Genomic DNA, 27444 nt, shown 5'->3' on the forward strand with positions numbered 1-27444 from the left:
ATGCCAGTGCCACTTTCCTTCGACCAACGAGGCTTCTCGATGCCAGGTTCGATAATGTAGACGAATTGCCATTACTATATCTTCCGCGACAATCGACGCGGGCGTGAAAAATTACGCATTTAATATTTAAGCGCTCCTCCTAACCGGAGAAAGCCACGAACCGGTTTATCTATAATTCCGCTTCGAATATTTTAAATTACTTAATTCAAATTAATTGAATAATATTGACTTCGAGATTTTTGTGTCTACATCTCGATACTTATAACAGAGCACTCTACAGCAACGAGATGAATGGTCCTATAGCTGTTTCGAGGGAAAAAAGGGGAATTGCGGGTGCGCACGACTCGATTTCGAAGAGTCACCGCGGCGAAATTCTCACCCGCGAAACGTGAGCATTAATAAAGCGTCACGTCCAGGGGCCCACGATAAGGACCCTCCGCGTGCCGCGGCGCGACCGATGCGCTGCCGTTAAGGCCCCCGCGCGTCCGGAGCCTCCCCCCCTCGTGCCCCGGGCCGCGCGCACGGCGGGAATGCCGTGGCGCGTCCTTTCGCGCGGACTAAGGTAACTTATTCTCTGTCTTTGTGGGCGCTCTTTTTGCGCGCTCGCTCGTCCGCGGGATGGGGTTAAGTGGGTGCGACCCCAGGACGCTAAATAATATCGAGCTGTGCCATCTACCGAGTACGTAGCCGCGCCATTTTGAAATATTACGCCGGACGCTTTATCATTCGCGTGTGCGAGGGAACGTCTCGTCCCCCCGGCGACGCCGGATTTATAGACGCGCGCAGAAGTAGGGCCCGGTGCCCCGTAATGAGTATCACAGCTCCGGTACTACGAAAGCCGCAGGAAAATGGTGGCCCTCCCAATCAGAATTTCATTCCAGCCTCGTATTCGCGTGAGAGCAATGTTATCGATGATTATTATCCAGTTATAGTTAGTGGAGTGCGTTGCGAAATATACAGAGACTCATCGTAACATAATTTTCATTACATTGAGCTGTAAGAAACCGACTAAGGTAGTTGAAGTAGCTGGTTTTTGTCTGCACTAAAAATAAAAGAAGACGTAATTTATAATAATATACTTGTACGTCATTGATTTGCCGAACCATTTATTTGGACAAACAAATGTCAAATATCCATTCTTTGAAAGATATTATAGGCGAAGAATCTCGCCAAGTCTAAATCCATCGTCGCGACCTTCACCCGGTCGCGACGCAACCACCCAGCCTCTCCGCCGGCGCGCATCATTTCAGATTCCTCTCCTTCTTCAGATGGCAACTTGTCACAGCCGCGGATATGATGCCTTCCCCGCCTCACGGTAGCTTCCCTCTCGTCCTCAGGAATTAACGCGCGCGTAAATCAAAATCCGCGTCGCGCCGCACGTCGAATATTTCACGGGTTAACTGTCTTACCGCCTTTGCGGTCGGTAGCGGCGCTTACGGCCGATAGCGATAAAGCCACGCGTTATTATCCAGGCGGTCGCGGCGGTCGATGTTTCAACCCCTTCCCGATAAGGATTTCATTTATCTTTTCGTGAAGAATTTTAATTACGCGCGTAAGTCTTCAAGTCGCTTCGAGAGAGGCGGCGGCGTCCGCGGCGACGAAAACATTTTTCTTCCACGCCATTTTTCTGGATTCTCTCCTACTCGTTAACAAGACTTTAATTAGGCGCATAAATTACGACGGTACATGCGCATTTACGGTGAGATTCATTTCTCACTGTGTGCACGCCTCAGTCTTCTGTACACGGCGAGGAGACTTAAAGAACGAATATTGAAATTTTAAATTAGCTAATCGGTTTCTCTCTCTTCTACGTCATTGATCGTGAAGAGATTCTTCTCCATTGGACAAACAGGCTGTACTTCACGATCATATATTTACCATTTCCCTCCAATTCTTAAATTCTTTCTAATCGAAGACGGCTAATCGTTTCTACTTCAAATCTCTATTGATGCATAATGAGCACTTATCCCTGCCTCTCCGTCGAGTAGACGTATATTTTTATAGCCTTTGGTCGTGTTGTACATTCGACACGGCGACACGTCAGTGCCAGTCGGCCGAGGTCGCCGCGGACGTGACGAGAAGAGATCTGCCCCGGAACCTAGACGGTATTTGCCTGTCCAACATGGCTATAAAACAACACCGACGGACAAGACACGGACGGTGGTACAACCTTGGAGCTTTGAGATCCTCGTCCACCGAACAGAATTCGAGAGCAAACATGGGCGCGATCCGGCGACCGTTTTCGACATCGCGAGAGACACGAGAGAAGCACTCCGCATTCACTATGTACGCCACCGCTCCGCTCCTTCGCGGAGGGCCCCCACACACCTCCGCCGTTCCCGTTCTCGGCAATATGTGCGCTCGTACCGTCTCCAGATTGACATTTGAATTTCAATGAGCCGCGCGTTCGAGGAGGCCCAGCGCCTCTTCGCCACTCGACGAGTCGAAGGCGCGGGGAGGAATAACCCGACGACGACACACGGCTGCGACGTGGATTTCGGACGTGAAAAAAACGAGAATTGGTGGTAATTTCGACGATTCCGTGGAAACCGGCGTGTTTGCCCGGACGGAGGGCGTACAATGTCACCGCCTGATGGGAACGGTGTTAATCGGTGCTAAACGGCAAGCCAGACACATTCTCTGCGCATTCTAAATTCGAAATTTCGTAGTTTTATCCGAAAATCGCTGGTATTAAGTAACGCTAATATTAAAAAACGAGTAGTACATCCACTACGTCTATTCACAGTTAGCGAAGACGTTTTTTTTTTTCATAGATTAGATGGACCATTCGTTGGCTACACTAAACGTAAAAAAAAGGAACATGGTTCACGAATCGTTAATCAATTTAATACGTATAAAATTTTGCATTTGTGATCTAAAGAATGAAATATGTATAGCGAGATAAAATGCGGAAATCGAAATTTTTTAAGTAAGAGTTTGGAAACATCGTTCAGATCATTTTTGATGTCGTATATGTTTATAGGTTAACTATAAAGAAATTTATGTTTTATTATTCCTTATTTAACAGATTTGCTTCTAATAATAAATAATAATATTTACACATGAACTATTTTGATTAAATTAATTTTTGCATTAATAAATTGCGTAGATATTAAATTAATTTAAACGTTTTTTCGAATCGACAGTTGGTCTAAAAATGGACGGATGGTATCCAAGCTCATATCTGAAGGACTTTAGCGGAGACACGTGCGCTTGGAGCGTCAGATCGCGAGAGGTGCCAGGTCCATTTAAACGCACGGGTTTATTTTCTTCTGTTGAGATTCTCGTGGCCCCGGCCGCGGCCGGACGTTCCGAGCGCGGTGACGCGAGATCGCGGGCGAGCAAACGACAAAACCCCCGTGTATTACGGCGCTTATATACGTTCACCTAAATGGCGGGCAATTAGAAGGACGGTAATGAAAGTGCCAGTCGAATCGGCGCGTTTCGCCGGCTACACCAATAAAGAGCGTGCTTTACGGTGCGCGCTGAGCCGGCGGAGAGACTCAGAGCCCCCCTTCATCTAAATTTCCCGCGGTCGGCATTAAATTCGTGCCCCCGCTCGCACGCTCACTCGCTCGCGCCCGCGACCGAACGCGCGCAGCTCCCCTCCGGTTAACCGGATACTTATTAATTAGGGATAATTGCCGGAATTTACGATATCGTCGCGGCCTCGTGAGTATCGGCGCCCCGGGACGACGGCGGTGACGACGACGACGACGACGACGACGACGACGATTCGCCCACCGCCTCCCCTCGGCGCATCACCGGCGCGGAATTCGCGACCTCGCGGTAATCCGCAAATTAAATGACACTTTAATAAGAGAGTTCGACTCGTTCCTTTTTTTTATCATGCCATCGTAGGTCTTTCGTTTAATGGTTTAAGCGAACTAAAAATGGAGAATGCATGAACGAGCTCTTGTGGCGACGTTTATTATTATCTTATCGCAAGACGAACAATATTGCCGTCCTCCTGCATCGCGGAGGAGGGTTGCGATCTCTCTCTGAGGTTTACGGGAACAAACGAACGAACGAACGACGACGAGCGCACGCTAAAAAATTCGGCAGTCCAAGGTGTACTCGTGCGATCTCTGCGCCAGCAGCCGATCGCGTGATTTGTTCCCCGGTCGGAGCCGCCGTGGAGTTCGCGCGCTAGTCGTAAGTCTCTGCCGCGATAAGATCGGCTCTCAAAAGCTCCCGCGCCCCGATAGGTCCCCGCATAAGCTCGCGCCGTGGCCGTTATCGTGAATTGAGGCGCGTCCCACGGGCGCATAAGCAGCCCCGGTGTACACCTGTAAGTCCCCTCTTTCTCTCTCGCTATCCCTTTTCCTCCTCGTTTCCGTCCCAGCTTTGTCCGTTTAGCTCTCTCTCTCTCGCGCGCGCGCGCTCTCTCCGCGTCTTCGGGGATATCAGTTGCTGATCGATTCAACCCGTGGGTGGTCTCGGCCACGGGTACGCGCTGTAATCCTACTCCCAACCGAGGCTACCCGGTGTCCCGAGGATTTCCGCCGCGGCTCCTCGACTCGACGTATCGTCGCCGATATACCAGGCCTGGCATCGAAAGCGGCCACTGTATGTCGCCCCCGCCGAAGGGACGTACTTTACGGCGTCGTTCCGTCCTCCGACTACCCGAGCGCCAAGAGGTAGTCCGAGCGCCGACAGAAAAATGGTAGCCGGCTATCATGCAATACGTGATTCCTGAATTCGGCGATTGGAGTTAAAGTTATAGATATACTTGCGTCGGTATTTTTCGAAAAAAAATATCTTACAATAATATCATTAAAACGAGAAAAAAATTGCACGCAAGTCGTGATGGAAATTATGCATAAAGAAAAAACTGTTTCTACGAATAAGATAAAGCAAGAGACAACAGCAGACACGTCGTGGATATTCTCACGCTTTGATTTTTTATGATCTAACAGACGGGGAAGATTCACCCGGTACGTGGAGCGGTATGAGAGATTGGGGGGGGGGGCGTAAAAGAGCCCGAGACAAATGACGTACAGGAGTGGTAAGCACCGAGCCCCTCCGATGATATCGGATCTACCTCGGCCGTCTAAAAATATCAGTTGGAATCGCTCTCGACCAGTCTCGAAAAGTATGCCGGTATGCCGGGATCGTTAACACTTTGGGGACGGCGGATACAAATCACGTGCCGGCGCATAAACTGACGTGAACGACGCAACTCGCGTTCTTAAAACGTCAAGCGACTTGTGTCGCTCATATTTCGATATTTAATATATACTTTGATGTATCCTCCCTCTCTCCCTCTCCCATCCCCTACCGCGATGCTAGTCCTTATGCAATTTTAATGGCACGCCGACTAATGACCAGGAAAGACCATAAATCTTCGGTTCGCCTTTATCACAGTCGGGGCACGCGGGTGGGGAATACCACTAGGAGGATCTATTACATTCGCCGATAAGCATCGGTTAGGAAGGCTGAGAATATTACGGACGAAAGTATAACGAGTCCTTGCATTTGCGGGCGTTATAAATTAATGCCGCCGCGCGCGTTTGTGTATAGATATATACGTCCGTATTGCATTGTGGGCCTCGCGCGCACCGCGGAGAAGATATGGTCTCGCCTTTATCGAGTTTAGATCAACCCGTAATGTCCCGCTAAGACGTATGCGCCTCATTAATTCGCATTTGCAGCAGGTCGGCCGCCGGGGATACACAAGTCCGACCCGAACGACCGACCGACCGACCGACCGAGAGTGGCCGCGCGCGAGAGAGGCGCGAGAGAGGCCCCCATTGTCGCGTTTGAGATCTCACTTTCGCGTCGTCCCGTAAGATATCTAGTAGCTTACTCATCCTCCGATTAATCCGCGAGGTCGACACACCAAAAGCGACACACTTATCCAAACGCTGATATATCACACCGCGCTCGTGAGGCATGCCCTTTCCCCTCCCCCCCCCCGGGAGACGAACGACGGCGGCGCGCTTCCGCGATAAACTCTCGGGGACCTCTCGGACGCGACGCGTTGCATCCGCGTCCTAACACACTCTTTATGAGCTCGGGAGATAATCGACCTAAGATAAATCGACGTGCGAGGAGCTACGTGTAATCTCCGGTTCGTTTCGTACATCGACTATCGCGAAAAGATGACGTCAGTACGTATCAAAATTATTTTAAGAAGTATTGTGCATCAATCCTACGATTAAGAGATTAACGCGGAAAAATATGCGACGTGAAATCTTCTCGCGAAGAAGTTAATGTCAGGTGGGGACAGAGCGGCGGCGGTGTATACGATGTGTCGGATATGAAGTCTACGGGAGATTCCTATGCGAGAATTGTATTTTACGAGACGAGCCGTTCTATGAGGAGCAAAACTACTTGTTGTTTTCTTTTTTTTTTTGTCGTCGTTAACACAATAGTTTCTCTCGGCGTGGAATGTCGAGAGGAGGAAAGTGCGGCGAGTGTTCTGCGTCTGCGGGTTAAACGTCTCGTAACAGCGTTTTCGTCTACATTCAGCGTCGCTTCTTCTTGTCGTCTCCGGCCGGAGAGGCGCGAGAAAACGATACCGACGATGAGATACGACGGAAGTGCGACACCCCAGCCGTAAGATAGCCTACCTTATGAATCCCCCGGCGCGCGGCGCCGCGCCGATACGTACGAGCGGGTAGCATGAGCGTTACACGTATACGCCGATCGGGCACACGAGGCTGCCGCGTATTGCGCCTCTACGGGGGTGGTCCGCGCGTTTCTCGCGCCCGCCGCGCCACGCCGATGGGAACCAGCCGCTAATCATGTTACCCGTTATACGCATCGTCCACGTATCCGCTACGTCTCTCCTCGCTACTATATACGTTCCCGGTCGTTGTGGTCGGCGGGTAACACGGCGATGCATTTACCCGGCGGTGGCCCGGCTACTTGGCTGCGCCTGTCAACCTTACGCGCCGCGTCGTTATCGAATTTCAACGAAATGCCTCTCGCCGCGCTTCTGTAAGTCCGCGCGATTTCACGCAGCGAACGCGTCACTCTTTCGCGAATTCGATAAAAATATACGCGATATACAACTGCAGCTATAGATATATATGTATCTTGAGAATAAGAGGGCATAAATTTTAATAAGGCATTGAAAATTAATTATTTTTATCGAAATGCTTGTATAACAGATTGATTCGCAGCTAAACAATTTATAAGCTTGAAGTATCACAAAACATCAGATGCTATTGAGGATATTAAAAGGTTATACGGAAGAATGGCATGTTTTTAAATTTTTGTCACAAAGAAATGAATTGTGAATTAATCAAAGAATACGTGTGTCTTGAGAAATCAACTTGTATTCGTATCCTAACGATATATAATTTCGGAGAGAAAACTTTTCATATAATAGTGATGTCTCTTTTGCGAAGGTCAGACGTTAGATTGCATTTGCAGGCTTGTACCTCGGCTTGTGTACGGCGGCCGCTTCGTTCTCTCGTTCGCACAAGCCTTCGCGTCGATCAGCCGCGGTCCATTCTCGAGGAACGGAACGTCGAACACGTGTCACGTCGAACGAACGACATGGGCGCACCTAATCACACAACGGTGGTCCGCGATGCGTGTACTCACGAGTTTCTCGCTCCTAGGTGGTACCGCACAGTGCGCACACAATGCCCGCGCGTCGTATACGCTGCAACGGTGAAACCAGGCAGGATTTCACGGCGCAGAAATCTTAATTCCTGGAAGAGAGAAACGGGAGGAAACGCGGGATGTGAGTACGGCGGGAATTACAGGAGGAAGAGGAACAGGGATAAAAAAGATAGAGAGAGAGAGAGAGAGAGAGAAAGAGAGAATGGCTCGGGATCTTCTCGTCCGATGGTTGTACGAGGATAATGCAGATAAATCGTAATCCCAGCGCCACGAAACGAGTGTCGATTAATTCCGAGATGAGCCCTGTCAAAATACAGGCGCGCCGTGAGGCCCGGCGCTCTCTCGCGCGTACGAGAGAGCTAATCTTGACTAATAACTGTCGCAACTGCGCCGCGCAAGGCGAAAAGGAAGGGCCCGTTATGGGTCTATGAGAGACGACGGAGCGGCGTGTGTCTCGCATCGCCCTGCGATCGCCGCGGCCTCGTACCCTCTCACGATAGATGCATACGTTCATAGATCAGAGATTACCGTAATAAACCAATCATCTTCCCCATATGAAAATTCATCGCGACGGGGCTCGACTTACCGCCGCGCGGTCTCGGTTTCCCAGATCGACGTGCCATTTGGCTGCCAGAGACAATATAAGCAGTATACTTTCGCACTTATGTGCAAGATTTACCGCATTATGTAAAAGGGGATCAGGTTTCTCAAGACGTGTATGTGTTATCGTGAACGAAAACAAAAGATGTTGAATAAATAAAAATTTTGAGAAATAGTGAATAACTGAAATTAGAAAGGAATAATTGTGAAAAAGAAATTATTCCAGACTGCAGAATATTTTTGTGGTAATATTTTAGTGTTTAAATTGCACTCAACTTGAAAAATGTAAATAAAGAGATACGTCTTTTAATATATTTACATTAATACATTATGAAAATTGTTTTAAGAGCTAATTTAAAAATTTGTGAATTGCCGAAATATTCGATACTGAAGCTGCAGAAGGATTGAGAACGGAAGGCGGGGAACGCGCGAGAGAATACACGATGAATCATGCTCGGGATCACGTCGAGCTCGGCGCGATGCGGATGCATGCGATTTACCGATACCGAGATCAATGGCATCCGTTCTAAATTCGCGAAGATTGGCGCACTTAGCAGAAGGCGAGAGATATCGGCCGCCGCGCGGCGGTAAACGCGAAACGGTCGCTCGTTCCGCCGAGGCATTTCTCTCGGCTACGTGATCGACCATCCCCCCGAAATGACATTATGCGCTGACCTCGGCGCACAGTCGATGCCCGCGAGGAGGGATCCGGGCGATCTATCCGCAGGCCCGCGAAAGAAGGTTGCCTCTCGACACGCGATTGCGCCCGTTACGGAAACCCTCTCCCGCGCGTCGCACGAAAAGCTCGATCTCACTTCTCGTGGGAAAAACAAGTATTCCGCCAAACCGGTGCTCCCGGAAGTGCGTATCGGACGAATCGATCGCCGACATAACTCGTACGGCCGGGATCGTAAAGAGGCGCGTTTTCTTTCGAGATAAACTTGTCGATGAGTCTCGCGGCAAGATTGATCGCTGAAGAAATGGCGTGACCGAAAGGTTTGTATGCCCGCTTAATTGCACGGAGAGCACCGGGGGTTTTTATTACGCCGCGTTACGTTCTGCCGCGAAGCACGCGATCCTCCGCGAGACGTTAGGAACAAAGTATTACGATCATAAATAAAGTTGGCGTAATTACTTTAACAATTACCATTATCCGTTTCCTCTTCGCCGCCTTCTGACGCTGTTTGCCATTTAAATCTCTCGTGATCCAGCTCGTTGCGATATATCTTCCCTTGAGGTTTTTCTGCATCAACGGTAAGTGAAACTTCGCCTCCCGTGTCCGCATTTTTCACTCTCTATTGGCGGAATTGAATTGAAGAACTGTGTACATTTTGTACATCCCGATTGATCCAAAGTGATAAATTCTATAACACAAACAACAAAATAAAATTTACATATTTATTTTTGAAATTTAATACCAAAATCTTAATGTATAATTCAAAGTTTTATTCATGAATATTTCGATATTGAAACGATTACGATTCTTCTTTAATGTATAATTCTCTTTTTTTTATTTCTTTACGTATCTTAAAAATTCTAGCTATAAGACTTATTCATTAAAATTTTTTTATTGTAATAAAAATTATTAGTTATATCGTTGTTATTGTTATTTAATTTCTTTGGGTGAAAAATTCACATGACATTTTTAAACTCTCTTTACGATAAAAAATTAAAATAAAATAAATTAATAGGATTACTAATAGAATCTTAATCATAAATTAATTTAATAAAAAAAAATGTAATATAATATTAAAAACATGTCATTCGCGCGCTATTGATCTCTGCATGGGTCCATCAGAGACACGGGATCGATGAGCTTCGCAGGTATATTATCTGAATGGAGAACGAAAGCGGCCGCGGCTGAGGCGTTCGGGGAGTAATCAGCGCTAAGTACAGCGATTCCCCGAGAACCGTGACGCCATCTTGTTACGTGAGCGTCGTTTGTCTCTGACATATGATCCAGGGAACCCGTTGGTTGCCTCACCTGTCCGCTTCTTACACGTATATACCTCCGCGCATCGCCGCCGCCGACCGCGGCGGAACGGCACGGCGGAGGTGGGAATCCGTGCGGGGCGGGGGGCGCGCGGGGATCTAGATCGAGATCGGAGATGGATACGCTCGCGAAACAAATTGATTCCGATGATAAGCCTCGATCGAATCCGTATCGAATGCGCGGGTAATTTGCCAAAGAATCGACGCGCGGATGTGCGCCGTTCCGTATTAGGAGCGTCAGCCACATGTCTGCAGCATCAAATAGATTCCGGCTTTTCCCCGGGACGGTGATCTTTTTATATGCGAGTTGCATCACTCCGGATTACCGCGTCGAATCGCACTTTGAAGCGTCCGTATCTTAATGCCCGACAGTATACGTTCTCACGTCCGCGTGATCTCGTAGTTTCCAAGTGTCAATCAATTGCATTCACACGTCCGCCTGGATTCTCATGCAATCGGTATCAGTCGCATATAACGAGATATGATCGCTGACGATCTAGTCGAGGGATTTATAGGTTCGATCGGGGAAATGTAAAAGATCGTCAAGGATTCGCCTGAGTGTGGTAAAGACTTTTTTTTTGTGAGAACATCAAGTCTATTGGCAATTTATGTGTTTTACCATATCTTTAATTCTAGTGGTGCAATATAGACGATATGCCGCAATATAGCGCGATATGATGTGGTTACCGAACTCAACCACCAACAATTGCACCAACCAGAATTGAACCATTATGGAATTTAAAATATATTACCGTTAGCGTAAGCATACGTCAGATCTCTTTACAGTTTACTATATAAAGCGAAAAGCGAGTAGCACCGCCTCGAAATTCCCTGAAGATTCAGAGCGTGAGAATATCGTAAACTTTAACCGCGAGCGAGATCCACGCCCGTGCTCCATTTAGCGTGGCCCCTTCGGATATACCGAGTCTGCAACGTCACTCGTGTGTCTCGTTCGGACACGACATTCCGAGAAACCATTTGTCACCGGTTGCGTCGCATCGTCGGGCGAAGGTCGCCGGCTCGATGTATCTTGGAGAACGCAACGGCCGACTCCAGCACGCTCACGATCCCATCCGTTGCGGCTATAACGATCGATTAGCCGAGGCAATCTACACGATCGAAAAGAATAATTCTATATCTTTGAAATAGATCTGAATAGCCGCTCTTTAACTATACGGCGGCGAAGGATGGTGGCGATCGGTCGAGTGTCGAAGCGGAGACACGTTTCGTGGGCTCGATCGAGATCACGATCGCGATCTCGATCCCACCTTCGGCGGCGGAACAGGAAAGGGGACCAGGGGAGGCAGCAGGGCGCACGGCGAGGAGTGGAAAAGGGGCGGCGCAGGGAAGGGGACAACGACGGGGGCCTGGAGAGTCCGCGTCGGCCACTTCCCATGTTAATATCCGGTTATGCGTAAGGTATGGAGGCGTACGGCCAGTTTGCATGGAAACTAAGGCATTACCGTCGTGGACCACCGGAGTCGAACCACTCGTCGAACGGCCCTGTTTGCCGACACCTTGGTGGACGACTCGCCGGAACACCCTACTCTCTCTCCTTATCTCTCCCTTTTTGCGCCTGCCTCTCTTCCACTCGCACGCACTCGTTCTCAGCTCGTCTCCGCCGCGCGCGATTCCGATTCCTATACTCCCCCAGAGAGAGAAAGAGAGAGAGAGAGAGAGAGAGGAAAGAGAGAGAGAAAGAGAGAAACGTTCCGTTCTCTCATCCGCCGCGGATTGTTCAGATTACGCGCGTCCAAGTATCACCGCCGGATCATTGCGGTTTTATCGATACCGGCAGGACCGGCCGCTCAGATCTAGGGGCCGTGCGACTTATCGGCGTTAACGATCACGGGGCCCCGTATCGCCGATCGTCGAATTAAATGGCAAGGCCGACTCGCTCGCATCTCGCGCTCCTTTCGGATAGATAAGACTGGGAAATCACAGACTGCGAAACGATAGCGCGCAAGCACGGCCGACGTTTGAGGTAGCTTCGCCGTTGTTCTAGCTATTGTTTATCAGGCAGCCTGGTCTTACCATTCGATAATGCGACGATATAAGATTTTAATTTTACGATGTTCAGATGGAAAGAAAGATTGTACGTCTTTATGTGGAGCGTTTTACTTTCTTTCTCTTCATCAGTATCATTCTAATATACGAGGAAAAGCCTTTTCTCTGGACCGTTAGATTAGGTGTCAATTAAACGTGGGCGGTCGATCGCGCGCTCAGGTGGTATTCTTCTGTTACAGGTTTTATTTTTATCTGAGGAACTGGCCTTCTTTGCTTTTCTCTCTCCTCTCGGTTTTTTCCCCAATAGCTTTAAAATAATGTTAATCTTAATTATTGTAGAATTATAAACGTTATTGGTGCCGCGATATTTTCGCTAATAATAATAAATTAATTTTAGTTAATTTCAATTAATATGTATTAATATAAATGAAACCAGGAATGTATATGCATGCGTAGAATGAGAATTCTTGCAGAGAGTTTGTGGCCTTCGGCCGGTGCATTCCCGCGCCATTCCATCCACATCGGTGGATCGCTTTTCAATACGGCTCTGCCACATTTGAGACGGCATCTATGCCGGATCTAAAAGCCGGCCGGCGCCCACACTCGGGGTTCCTAGACCTAAGGAGGTTCAAAGTTCCCTCCGCGGTCGTTTACGCCTTATTTATTCTCGTAATTTACTCCCACGCGGCCCTTGCGCGGCCGCGGCAATTTACTTTACGACGATCATATCTGAAAGTGGCCGGTAGAGAGTAGTGCTGCCCGGATCCACCCGACGACGGGCCTGTGAGACCGCGCGGATCGCGTCGCGGGGTTCCCGTCCGCCGCGGCGACGACGACGACGGCGGCGGCGGCGGCGGCAGCGGCGGCCCCGGATAATGGGCAACGGATGGGAAAGGTGGGAAAGGAAACGGGTGATGACGCCGGTGAAAAAGAAAGAGGCAGCGCGCACGCTGCAGAAGAGCGGGCGGCGCGTAGCGGAGGAGAGAATCTCATCCGGGCCCGTCGCGGTATACTCTTCGCGCGGTACGTTCGCGACGGCGTTTATGGACTGTCGGCGCGGAATATAAAAAGTCGCGGCCGAGCGTCGTGCCCCGAAGTGTATACTCACGGCGGATACTTTATGACCCTTAAACGTCGCGACCGCGGGAAGGTCGCCACTTCGGCGCGATGTCGGGAACCTCGCGATCACACCGCGTCACACCGCGCGTCTCCCGTCCGTCCCCCGTCGACTTCGAATCGGCGCAAATCGGAAGAGTTACGCGCGAGGGCAGATATACACTCGCGATTAGGATTACCGCGAGTGCCTAGGATTGGCACCCGGATGGGGTCCCTGTACATGGGCGTTACGGACAGCGGATCGTATATACACAGACGTGTAAACACTCGACGAAATGCGCGCGTCGTGCCGCCGCCGGTCAAATCGCATAATCGGTTTCCGCGACAGGCATCTCTGAAATGCGACCTCTGACAAGCGGAGGTCGTCGAAAGCGGTTAAACGACACCGTCGGGAAGATCGTGTCGCATCAGGTATTCCCCACCGCGGATGGATCGCAATTACCGTTTATATACCGATATTCGCGCGTTCGCACTCGCAACCTTCGACGCTCTTTCAATTAAATTAATCGAAGCCATGCGCCGCGATATCGCCCCGCCGTGAGATACGGCGACGCGCGTCGCATTCGCGAAATAGATTTACCGATGCCCGAAGGATATCATGGATTCTTTAGCTCGCTCCCGTCGTCGCGAGGCGAGCCAAGAGAGTCCGAGCAGGCGGGCACACATGCGTGCCGGGCGCATTCTCGAAGTGAAGGAATGCGAGATACACTGTTATAATTAATTATGAAGACATACACATGCGCACGCAGGTGATAATGTCGCCACGTCGCATTGGATTCCATGGAAAGTCAACCTCTAACTGGAGTGCGCATCGAAAGATGGAATAATTTTCCGTATACAAACGCTTGCATCATCAGAGAATTTAAGGCTTTCTACGAGCCCTCCCCACTCGAACGCGGTGCCGTTTTTTTTTTTAAACTGTTAGGATAATTGATTGCGGTTACATATTGATGGTTTGGACTGTTGCATACTCGCTTACACAATCCTGTTGCGGCTTACCCACAAAGACTTTCTCTTATTCTATTCTTAATTGCACGTACTACTGCTACTTACGTATCTCTCGCTGTGTGCTTACATTCACGATCTATATTATTATTACATTTTTGTCACACATAGATGGGCCTAACTGTAGAATTATTTTCTGTATTCTACTTTTGACTAACAATAAGATTTATAAAAGAAAATTGAATAAATGGAGAGCTGAATAATAATAATAATAATAATCATAATAATAATAATCTATTAATAACTCGCAAGTTTAACATGACAAATAATGAAGTAATGACATTTTTCTGTTGAGCACATAATATCACGTACTCGACGTTTCTTTTTTTTTTTTTTTTTTTTTAATGTGGCACGCACGTCTTTGTGGAATGGAATTTCAAGTATTCGTATACGAGTTCAATTCGAGTTCTCAGGTTGGCGTCCAAGTCGATATCGAACGTGGGTACCGCTGGTGACGTTAGCCGCGTAATCGGCGCTAAAGAGGATCTTTAAATTACAGAGCGGGTCGCTGATAAATATCTCGCGCACGCGGACCCGCAGAATCCACCCGGATGCGACGGTCCAATTACGCAGGCGTATTTATATTCGTTCGCCTCGCGGTTCCGGGCTCATTTTCGGTCGCGTGCGCGACTTAATGAGGCCTGGGGGGGCGTCCCCCATCCCGCGCGCTCGTGCCCGGCACGAAAATGCGGTCGAAATTTATGTACGCTGGATATCCTCGAGACTAAAAAAAGGCAGCCCGCTGCCAAAATCCATTACGTTTCTGAACCGCGGGGGCGGCGTGGAATATATATGTGTATATATATATAAACATTTCCGTTACGAACGAAATTCCAATTCTTTCCGCGTAAACGAGACGTTTCGTACGATTTAATCGCTGCAGTGTCACAACTCGAGGTAGGAGTCGAGTATCCATCATTCTTTTAAGTCGGATTTAAAGATGAAGAGTTTACCGGTTACAGATCCGAGACCTGTTAAATAACGTTAACCGCGAGTACATTTTACGCGGAGTCAAAAGGCGGAGGAGTTAATTGGACGGTTGAAAGAGCCTTGCCGTGTGAACGGGCGATACCGTATCAGCGGGTCGGTGCGCGGCGACGGTAATTCCCGACGGGAATTGAATTTGCCAATTAGCGTCGCCGAGAAAGAGAAAGAGAGACAGAGAAGGCGGGAGTAATTCGGGGAGCGTCCCCGTCGGCGAAAACGGCGTGGTCGCACGCACGCAGGTCCGACGTCGGGCGTTAACGGGCGCAAAATGAATTATCGTTTATACACGGCTCGCCGCACGCAAATTTGCATTGGCGACCGGGGCCCGGCCCCCGCGTGCAAGCGCGGTTGTGCAGGAAGGGGGCAACCCGCTTCCCCGTCCCCGAGCGCGTAGCCCCACTTTGCACCTCGGCGCCGCGCTGGCACAAACTGCGCCCACTGTGCCCCGCGCGCGCGTTTATTTATTTACGCCAGCCGGTAGCTTTATGGCGGAAAATTAGCGAGGGTTATACGCGAATGCCGCGACTTGTCGCCACTTAGAGCCGTCGATGCATTGAGCGTTTCCTTAATGGACGAGACGACACGCCCTCCTTAGCGCCCTTTTTAACACCTCGCCGGCAACACGTCGCGCGGGCGAGCGCCCGCGCCGCCGAAAGGCGCGCCTTAAAAGCGTCTTTAAGAAGCGGGTACACGTATGTATATGCGCGCCCATCTCGGCTGAAGCCGTACGAGAGGAAGGTCGATTAGCGACTTCCGCGGCTCGATTTCATCCAGCTCGTACGCTCACGAGTGGACGTTTTTTTTTCTTTCTTTCTTTTACGACTCCTCCTCGACTCGGTTAGTCGCATTGTTCGACTCGGGAAGTGGAGAAAGGTGAGCATGACGAAAGCTGCTCGTCTCGAAAGCGGAACGAGCGTCGAAACGCGGCGCTGAATGAGATGCGTGCTTCAGCGTCTCGCACATTTAGAGAACGCCGCGATTCGTTTAATTGGATAACGGCCGCGTAGACGGTATTCCTCTCTTAAATCTTCTATATATCCGGCCGATCCGAAAAGTGATTTCCAGCGCGCGTGATAGACTGTCGATATATTCATTAATTTAGCTATCTCTAATTAATTTCTCAATTTGCAGAAATTGCTGCGTGCAACCTCTGATGCGTATTCAATTACAGTCGACCTTCATTCGAGAGAAGTAGAGAGATTCTTTAGAAATTACGGTATTTACAAAACCGGTATTTTTTAAATAACAAATGTAACAAGAGTGATATGCAAAGTATTTCATAAATACTGTCAATATTTTAGGGGTTGACTTTTGGTCATTTTATGAAGACAAGTTCATATGTGAACGTGTAATGTCAAAGATTTCGTTTAAAAAATGTATGAAAAAAATGATAATTTCATAGAATTTTTAACATCCTAACCTTTGAAACAAAGTTTCTTTGTGAAAATATTGTTATTATGTTCATACAATTTTTTCTTCCTCGTAAAATGACCTCAAAATTCAACTCTTAAATTACTATAGACAGTACTTAAGAAATCCTACATTTCCTCGCGCGCGTATAACGTTTAAAATTTCTTCCTTCTCAATAACCAAACTGTTCGTTATTAATGATATATCTATCAAACAATGGCTTATTCAGTGGCGTTAACAACGTCTGACGTTTGAATGTCAGCTCATCGAAAATCACATATCGGAGATGCTGGTCAACGCGTTCGACCTCTAGGCACAGAATTAGGCGCGTAGAAGGCGAGCCGTTTCCACGGCGCACTTTCTCGCGGTTCGATCCGGCCGTCCATCCCCTTTCCTCCTCCACCCTCCCCCTCCCGCGTTCGTCCACGCACTGAATTCTCAAGTGCGCCGTCTTCGAGAGATTTTCCTCGAGAGTTCTCCATAACTCCGGCGTGGCAAGTGGACAGGCCCGTGACGGGTATCCACGCTGTTACGCACTATTGAATTCCACACTCGACGATTGCCTCGAACTAAATTCGATAAAAATCGGTAAGATCCGTGTAGAACGTTCTGCACGCATCTCTCGTTCACGTCTGATTACGTACGCAATGATTAAAATGCGATACAATAATTATAGCGCTCAGTTCAATGGACAGCATCTAAAATAGGACTATATAAGCTATACGAACAATATTGAAATATTTTACTCTTTAGTCTTCACGAGGACGAAGAAAATAAAGTTAAAGGTTTTATAAGCTAAATATTTTTATAAACTCAACAAAAGTTCTGTATATAGAAATTGAATTAATCTCTACTTTCAACGTTTCGAATATAACGTGAATTAATACATTGCTTATATATTTAAGCGAAATATAGAAATACTTGTAACTTGAAACGTCAATGACACGTGTGTAGCGCACGGATAATTACGAAGAACAATAGAATTATTTCGCGTACAATGATCCTCTGAATACTCTTCGGCGAAACCTACACGCGCTCGACCATTCAGAGAGAAGAATCGTTTCTGGACTTTAGAAACTTCTCCGGCGGCCTACGTGTCACTACGGAATTGCGAAGCATCATCGTCGCGACGACGCTGGCAACAGTCCGTAACCGGCTGTCGTCGTCGGCGGATAGGAACTATTGAGTAGCCGCGGGAGAGCTCGCGAAAAATCACCTCGTCGACATTACGTCGACGGCGCGAGATCGAGCGTACTCGTGCGCGTGAAGAGAAGCGTGTCGGTGGTTCGGCGCGTAGAAGCGTCTCGCTTTCAAGATTTCCCTCGAGAGTACTCCGCGACTCCTCCGCGGCGGCGGCGGCAGGACTGCCCACGAGAAAAAGAGAGGGGTACCTGCGTCTCTCCGTTAAGTTACAGCGACTGGCGCTTAACCCCTGACACGACACACAATAGCCGGACGGGACTCCATAATTGTTATTTTAATAAGCTAATTTTCGCCGCGCTTGACCGGCGCGAACCGCACTGGGTGAACGGCGGAGTAGAAAGAGGACGGGAGAGAGGAAAGAGAGAGCGAGGCGGGGGGTGGGGGAGGGAGAGGGCAAGACAACGGAGCAGGACGAGGAGGTGCACCGAGTAAGGTCTCATCGACGGCTGCGTCGGACACGTCGAGATTAACGGCCATACTTCCGAGCGGCTCGACGATTTACCCGTAATAAACGTTGAGCCACGCATCTTACGCCGCGTCGTCCCCATCACGTCGCGGCCGTGGGCCTCTTCCGCGAAAGTGTCCTTCTCCCGCGATCACGTCTTCTAGATGAAGATGCCAAAGGGTGCGGTGTGTCGCTTCTTGCGATCGATACATTTTCTCGAGACTATTTAAACGTAAATATCGCACTGCTCAAAGTTAGCGTTATAATTTGGAAAAAAAATGTCACGTTGCAATCATCGTCATTTCGAATATCATTAAACGTCTGTTCGAATCTTTGATCTGATAACAGTTCGGTAATACTTTTTGTCTCGAAAAATACATTTTCACACGCATACAGATAACTGCCCACAGTCACGTAAACATGTGATTATGAAAAGCTGACTTTCTCTGTGTTGACTCAAGCCGTGCCTCTCTCAACGCAAGCTTTAATCAATTTCTTCTTTATGGCGCATAAATACTTTTCTCCAAGCCATTCGCAGCTTTTACGCGTTGCATTAATTAAACCAAGCGAGCGTCGACGCATTTAGCCAATGTTTACAAAACTCCACATACCGTTTGTAACAACCTATTTGTAAAGGCGCATTTTTTCGTCGCTGCGAGACGTGGCCTCTCCCCTCTCTGTACAAGTTTGTCACCTCTCTCTATTGAAGGCTTTTAGTAACGTTATACAGGCGTGTTTGAATAACAAATTATAATACAAAAAGCCGAAATTAAGACAAATTCTTTTAGCAAATATTTGAAATTTTCAAATTCTTCTCGTCTCGATATTTTTTTTTTTTTTTAATGAGTCCTCAGACGCAACGTTACCACTGATGGGATTTAATTCCACGTTACTACTGCGTGGGTTAAGAGGGAGAGAAGCCGAGAGGAGAAAATGCGGCGCGATTAATTCGGCCGAGATAAATCGTAATGAGCTTATCGTTCCACCAGCCGGCCGCAATATGCGCGCCCGCGCGATTCCGCATCGCATCGCATCGCATCTTGTAAGCTCGCGGCCCTCAACGCAGGACGTTCACTCGCATTAACGGCTTATGGGATTCTCGCGTAACGTATTTACGACGACAAAGAAAAATCCGGGTTCCCTCGGCGCGCGCATAATATACGCTCAAATCCGCTATTCTTCAATTACGCCTCTACTCGCGGCCGCGGACTCGGCGGGTCTTTCCCCCGTGCGTGCGTGCGTGCGTGCGTGCATGCGTGTTCGCGCCGCGCAGGCACAGGTCGTTGTGTTTGTATGTGTGTGCGTGGAGCGCACGGGTTACCACCGACGGGTCAAAGGTCGGGTATCTTGTAAGAGAAAGAAAACGGGGTAGAGGAGGATGGGCGTGGCTCGTATTTGAAGTAGAATCGACCCTCCACCTTCTATTCCTTCCTTCGGAGGAGGATGCGCGCATAGACCGGATAACGTCGCGAAAAGACTCGCAAATTCAAAAGAAATTCCTCGTCCTACCCCGCCATTCTCGTGTCGCGAGTATCCTGCAACGGCGGAGCCCGCAACAACGGCCGGCCGGTCGATCTTCGTCTCGCCCGGCGCGCGAGACGGCGTGGGGCGATTTATTAATTTCCACGTTAATTCCGCGTGCGCGCGCTGGGCGAGTTCGGTTTTCGTTCGTAGGTGCGCGCGCGCGCGCTCATTGCCCGGATCGGAAAGGCGGGATTTACGGCGTTTGTCGTGCTTGAGGTTTTATTAGTAGTGATTAAAGCGCGTTGCCGCGGCGTGTACGATTAGCCGGCACCAAATTATATAGGTACGTCGACTCATATACGCCAAGGCCTGAAACGACGGCATCGGGAAGAGCGATTGCGCGCGAGCATGCCATCGGGAGATTAGACAAAGAAAGGATCGATACGCATATGTAATTAATGAAGGAGATCGGGTCGACCTTCCGTGTGATCGGAGACTCAAACAATCTCTACCGACACAAGAAACGATTATCGCTGCAACGTCAGTGTGGACGACTATATATATATATCTCACCGCTATAAAGTTACAATGTGATAGAATTAGAAAGGGATGTAACTCGTGAATTAATGGTAGACATCTTAAACATGTACTATAAATTTCTACACATAATTCCGCAAGTAAAAATCTCCTTCAGTGACGATACTAAATATCGATCATCACGTAGCCTATATAGCCTATAAATCAAATTGAACGCGTTAATATTTTTTTCCAAGGCATCGCTCTACGATATCGTAGAACAAAGTATTTTTTCCGATTGCACGGCACACACTTAATCGCGTACATTGGTATTTCGAAAAACATAAATTTCCCAGGAGTGCGTTAAACGCGTTAATCATTCGGCTCGTTACGAAGCGCGCGAGCGGCACACATTATTCGAGATAATTGTCGTGATTCAATGGCGTTAGCGGGGTCAATTGAAAGCGAGGACCGGCGGCGGCCGAGAGCGCGGCGAACCGTAATTTATGAATTATTGTTTTCCATCGCGGCCGCGCGCGCGCGCACGCGTGAAGGCAACAAGAAAGCCGGGCGAGAGAGCGCGTCCTCGCGCGTCATTGGAGAGGCGAAAAACGGCCGGGACGGAGGAGGAATTGCGGCGTTACGAGTTGTCGAACGTACAGTCGTAAAACAGCGGCTGATTGACGGTCGGACGCGCTAGGAATTTCGTAAGACGGTTAACGTGCGTTTTCGCTGTGAAAAGGCATATAACGCGCGGCCACGACCTAGGGGACCGCGACGTGCTTTCACACATGCCGCCTTAATACCACCGGCAGACCCTTAAAGCCTGATTGAACTTTGCGGCGGCGCAACGATCGTTATATCTCTCGCGCCTTCCTCTGAAAATGAAAATGCCGATGCAATAAATTATCCCGGGTCGTAAATATAATCGATTGAATATGTGAATCGCCTCTCAATGTTAAGAGGCGGACGTAACGTCAAAAATCTCCCGTTTTCTCCCCTCATTGCTGAAATTTCCATTTACGAAGGTGATTCTATCAATCCGTGTCCGCAAAGCGGCATTTGCAATGCCAACTGCTGGGAACGTACGGGCATCAGAGAAATCACATTTGATTTAAAAGATCGTATATATGGATTTGCATGCATAAAATTTTAATTTTGCAAAATCATTAATAAGACAGTTCGTAAAAAGGTATTATGTACAATGGAAAATCTCAAAGGATTTATCATCTGAATACACTAAAAGAAGTTAATTTATTTAACGACACAACAAAATAATAAATTCACATGTGTCTGTTCACAGAGATCAATTACGATCCGATCATTCGAATATTTATATTTATCACAATCATATTTTTCGAATGCGTTGTAAGCCGAGATTTAATCAACAATAATGATGTATCGCTATAGGAATACCGTGTAATAAAGGATGAATACCTTCCGAAGTGTGTGTATACCGCACGATCGCGTGCAGCTAGACTCGGCTAGAAAAAGATCTCTTTGAAGATTTTTCGATAACGAGAGATGATCCAGCGTGTCCGACTCTGACACGTGACGTTCGAAACAATTGAGCCGTGGCGCGCGGGCAAAATTGGCGAAAGACGCGAAGTTTCCGAGAGAGGCGATTCATCATCGCTTCCTCCATTCAGCTCCGACCCACACCGTGCCGTGACCAGCGCTAGCCGATGGCCGTGGCTAATTTAATAAAAGCGCCGCATAAAAAAAAAGCGAACGTCGATGAAGAAGTGGTGGCTTCGCCTTGTTCTCGCGCCGTCTGTCCGATATCGATGACCAATTTAGATATCGTCCGCGATCGTGGCCTCGGACATGCCAAACTGTCACATCAATCTCATTGGCTCTTCCCCCCGAGAGAAGAGTTTCTCCCTCGTCTGGCGACGTGACGAGCAACGTCTTGGTCATCGAGCACCGTTCTCAGTGATCAATTTTAGAGCAACTTGCGCGAATATTGAGATTGTCGTGAGAACAGCGATGAATTTACCGGTAAACGATCTAAACGAGACTTTAAAGTACTTCCACGAACTTTAAATCGCTGCCTGAGAGGAGCGTACAACGGGATCGTAATTAACGTTTGCAGAATCTCAGAGAAGGCTTGTTTACGTACTTTCTCGTCAAGGATCATTAAGAATTTCGAAAGATGGGCCTACACGGTGACGTGGCGCGATTTTATGCCCGGCGACCTCGAAAAAGGAACAGAAAAGGCCGCGGCGATTTGCGGCACGCCGGTGAAAGGTCAGTTTGCGAGTCGCGCGTGGAAATTCACGGGGTGGAGTATGGAGTTACCGATACGTTTCCCGAGCACTAAAGGAAATTCTTCCTAGGCAACTCGGGGTTAGGCTTTTTTCTCTCTCTCGAAGTCGTCGGCAATTAAAGCATTATAACCTCCATTAATCCGCGTAGAAGAGAAAGGGGAAGAGAAAAGGCACCCGGGTGCCTCTCCGCGGGGGTCTTGCTTCACGGGTCTGCCGTTTGCTTCCTTTCGAAATGATATGAAATACCGGACAAACAATAAAAAAGGGAAAACGCGAAGCTCCTGTCACCGAGGGATCTCCGCGGGTGGGACGGTAACGACCTGCACAGCCCCCTCATTCTTCGGGATCTCTTGGGAGAAGACCTCTCAGCGGACGCAACTGAATACCTCCGCACACAAACCCTCTTCCGTGTTTAACTCTTTGAGTTGCGAGTTTTCATAGTGCCCGGCCGTCTGGAGTGAATTTTTTTTCGCATAATCACGCTCATAAATAGTATGATTATCAGTTTATAAATAGTTTTGTTCATTGTACAATATTAAGTATATTATTTTTATTAGTAAATTGATTCGGCGCAAATTCAAAATGTTCGTATTATAATAGATCGATTATGGTATGAAGTATGAAATATATTATTTAAAAGATTAAAAATTTTGTCGTAATCGTGAGTCTGACTTCCTTGATACCAATCGCAAAGTTGCGCTCAAGGCATGCTGCATCGATATCTTCTTTTATTGATCCGTTTTTTCCTTTTATTGATTCCGTTTTTTATTGATTTGTCGAATCTGTGGTTTGTGACAGTTACTGGAATTATTAACGGCTATTGTTAAGTTACTAATTACTAGGTTGCATTAGGAAGTTAAAATGCAAAAAATAATTCATATATGTATTAATTATAATGTGAGAGATATATGCTTCAGCTTCTCAAAGTTTCATTAATAATCGAAGCTAATGGGATTCGAAAAAAAAATTATTTGCGCTGTATTATTTTACCATGTAACACCGTGTGCATTATACTTTCACCGAAATATTACAACACTCGAATTTAGCCCCGATATCCGAATTATCGGCTTTCACGAAATTCAAGTGTATACGAAACGCAAACAATTCCTCTTCCCGACAGCGCGGTAAGATAATCGGTTAAATATTGCCCACCTCCTCCTGCTTCGCGGTAACGAGGCCTACACCGATGATTTATCACAATACGACCGATCTCACGCGTGATTAAAGAAGAAAGAAGTCAAATAAATTCCGTGGGCCTCGTTACGCGGCGTCCCATTTTTTAACGACGTTTAGAAAGTGGCGTGTACCGAACCGGCTGTATAGCGCTAACCGCCACTACATTTTCTAGTGTACGCGAGACGTGGGGTAATGGTGTACACACAGAGGATTAACTAACATCTACCTGTGAGGCTACACTACCGCGCGCGGTAACGACAGATAAATTAGCGATGCTCGCATTGTGGATGGGGTAATAGACGTCGCGTAGAGCGCTGACATTTAAACCGCGACAGTGTAACCACCTCTGTTGTAATCCCAACGCGCGCGCCGCGGCTCGCATCGTCGTCCTCGGCGCTTCCATTTTCTCTACTCTCCCGTGTCGCGCCTAAACCGCGTGAGAGCCGCGTAATGAGCCGCGACGAATCGCGGCAACGAGGAGGATAAGAGCGTTCGGCGCCCGCGGCCGAAAAAAGGATCGGTCCCGGCCCGGACTGCAATTGATACCGATCGACGAACGAGCGAGAACGGAGCGGCTCCGCGCTGTGTGCACCGGCGCGCGGGCTTTTGTCTATCGCGAAGATTCGCGTGCGAGATTCGCGGCGCGAGTGGGAGGAAGTAATCACTACGTACATACACACGCGGTACACGTCTGTGCATCGCTAAACTTCGCGCGGCATACGCGACTATAAATAATCGACCGACTGCGGCACGTATACCACGTCTGCTTAGGTCCCTCTCTCCCTCGCGTCTCGTCTCTTCAACCTTCGTCCGTTCCCTCGCCCCAGAATTTCGCCGACGTCCGCCCGCGTCAGCGAGCTGTAATTCCTCTCCCGTCAAAATGCAATCGAGAGCCCTTCTCCGTGGAAGGCTCGATCGCAAAATTGGCGTGACCTGCACGCGTGGAATACGCGCCGCGAAAAAATGACGGGCAGGTGCGAGCTCTCGGGAACGTTCGCGCCACAATAATGAGAGACGAGGGGAAGGCGGTGGAAGGACGCACGACATGCGAAGAAAAATCTCGATGCCGCAGGAGGGGTGGGAGAGGGGGGAGGAGTAATAAAACGTAACGAAGACGCGATTTTCTTCGGTTTTTGCATCGTTTCAAAATCGATCATCAGTGTTGCGCGAGCTTTATTAACGCGAGACGACGACGCGATTGGATAGATTCGTAATGCACTTTGTAAATCGCGTAATTGCGGTTTTTCCCCAACCAGTCAGCGAATATATCATTAAGGCAGTAAATTAAATTGAATTTGGAATTACGCGTACATAAAACGCGCATATTAGTATTCTTCAACTTTTCTATTTTATTATATTATCTGTTTTATCATCAATTATTCGATTAAGTATGTTAAACAGCTGAACTATTAAAATAAGAAATTTTAATTATAACAATTTTAAATATTTTATGTATTTTTTTTTAAACAATTGTATGTATCGATCTTGACGATACATAACTTTTTCACAAAAACAGTTTAATTCCATTCATTCAGGTAGAATTAAAAGAAGCGTTAAATATTTAAACTGAATATCCTGCAGTTGAGATTTTTGGTTTAAGCTATTTCTTCCCAGCAGCCGAGATGCACTCGTGAAAGCTAAGAGTTTTCGCATTGACAGTGCACGCATGACGCTCTCAACCGCGTCCTCGCAATGAAGCATCGTCGAGAATGATGGCCATCGAAGTGAAGGGAGTTCAAACGTGGTCTCATTAACGTTCGGCATTTTGTTTTATGCGCTCGCGGGTTCGAGCCGGTTTGCGAAATAATCGCCAGTGTCTTTAATCTCGGATTATACCCGACGCGCATAAAATCGCGAAGTTGGCGAAGTTAGCTTATTATTACTGCTGCTCTTACATCTCGATCGGTCGATCCCCGCCGATCCTTGCATCGCCTCTGTATCGCGAGTAATGCACGTGCATTTCGCACGAGTGCAACAGCAGTTCGGCTGCTGATGCGAGATGTATCACGGTTGGGATTGCGGATGCAGGTAACGTATATTAAATTGGGTATTAGCCCGGAATTTATCGGACGTCGAACCGCAAATGGGTAGGACTCGGAGCTGAGATATTTCACGATATGTGCAAGATCGTATAGCGCTATGTGGGTGGTTATTCACTGTCGAAGCCGTCGCGTAAAAGTGCCAGTTACCATCGGGACTTATGTCGATTGTGCATTTGATGTTTAATGGGGAAATAATTTATATGGAGTTAATCCTCTACATAATTAATTTAAATGTATAATAATATATATATATATATATATATATATATATAATCTGTTATTTTATTCTTTGACAAATTTTACGAAATATATTGACAAACAATAAGTCTAATGTTTAAATAATTTAAATATATATGAAAAAATCAAACTTAAAAAAAGCAGAGAGAAGCTATTTCAAAAAGTAAGATAGAATTTTCTCATTATTCGTATTAATTTAATAATTTTCTTCCCTATTTTCGTCAAAGTTAATTGCAATCTAAAAAACGAAGTATCTATTGTTTTGCCATTGCACGTGATTTCAAATAATTTTGAACCGCGAATTACTGATTGTTCGTATGGGGAAACAGAAGGAGCCGGAAGCGAGGGACGAATTGAACTTTGACTGCGGGGAGTTTTCGGGACAGGACTAAAGTCGCACGCACGCAAGTAGGAGGTACGTGTTTTCATATAGCACGGCAAGTCGTAAGTTCGCTGGCGAAGGTAGGTAGGTGGTATCGCGCACGGGTGTCCTCGTCTCGCGGTCGTCGGTATCACGTCGCGGACTATCACGGTGTATTGCGTATTGCGCTCGTGCGCGAAGTCGCGCCGCGCGTCGTTGTATGCGTCGCGGCGGAGGAGTATACCCGGGTGAGGGTGACCCCCGACCTGCGCGAGGCAGGTGAGGCGCGATTTTTCAGACGATCTTTCTCCCCCCGTGTGATGTGTACACACGCGCCGAGATATCCGCAAGCACACGGACACACGGAGGACGAGGGAAGGTGAGGCCGGAGGCAACGTTTGCCGATTGGTCGGTGCCGTCCTCTTCGCAGCCAGTGACGAGAATGGAGGCCATCCGGACCCACTCCCACCGCGCCTAGTTTATTCTTACCTTACCTTTCCATTCCTTTCCTTTCCATAATCCTTACCGTCTCGGTAAGCGCGATCCCCACCCCGTCCCCGTCGTCGCCACCGCCGCCGCCGCCCCCGCCGTAACGACCACCCTGGCCGCCGACGTTAGCGAAGGATCTGTTCCGCGATCGGCCGAGGATCGGCGACCTGAGGAGCCCCGGCGGCGTTAATACATCGCAGATCTCGCGAATAATGGCGTGCCGTCGAAATTTCCATCGCGGCCGGAAAAATCGACGATAAATTTATCAACGATTCAACGTTGGGTGAAAGCTCAAGCTGTCCCGGACAGTCTGCAGATACAGTCGCGAGAGACTATCGATCACCTAATAGGATCCTAAACGCCCGTCGCGAATCCACCGCGCGAGTCGCGCGCATCGCGCGTAATGACGCCGCGCGGAGAGCGCGTTTCGAGAGGGCTGAGAGAGGACCGTTTACGGACTGGTAAACGATCGGCGATCATCTATCATCTCGTGCGCGCGCGCGCGCGCGCGGATCCAGCCGCGCGCACGCGGAAGTCTCGCGCGTC

At 48.3% G+C, this 27444-nt stretch overlaps 1 protein-coding gene across 1 annotated transcript in view; it reads right to left on the reverse strand.

Annotated features, from left to right (window-relative positions):
• LOC105448605 overlaps positions 1-27444 on the reverse strand; it is a 211858-nt gene that overhangs the window by 12598 nt on the left and 171816 nt on the right. Inside the window, exon 5 of the mRNA XM_011687276.1 lies at positions 9326-9542. Within this exon, the coding sequence (XP_011685578.1) occupies positions 9474-9542 (69 nt within the window). The 3' untranslated portion in view covers positions 9326-9473. The remainder of the gene's footprint in view (positions 1-9325; positions 9543-27444) is intronic.

This window comes from Wasmannia auropunctata, unplaced genomic scaffold (genome assembly GCF_000956235.1).
Source record: "Wasmannia auropunctata unplaced genomic scaffold, wasmannia.A_1.0 LD336083.1, whole genome shotgun sequence".
NCBI lineage: Eukaryota > Metazoa > Arthropoda > Insecta > Hymenoptera > Formicidae > Wasmannia > Wasmannia auropunctata.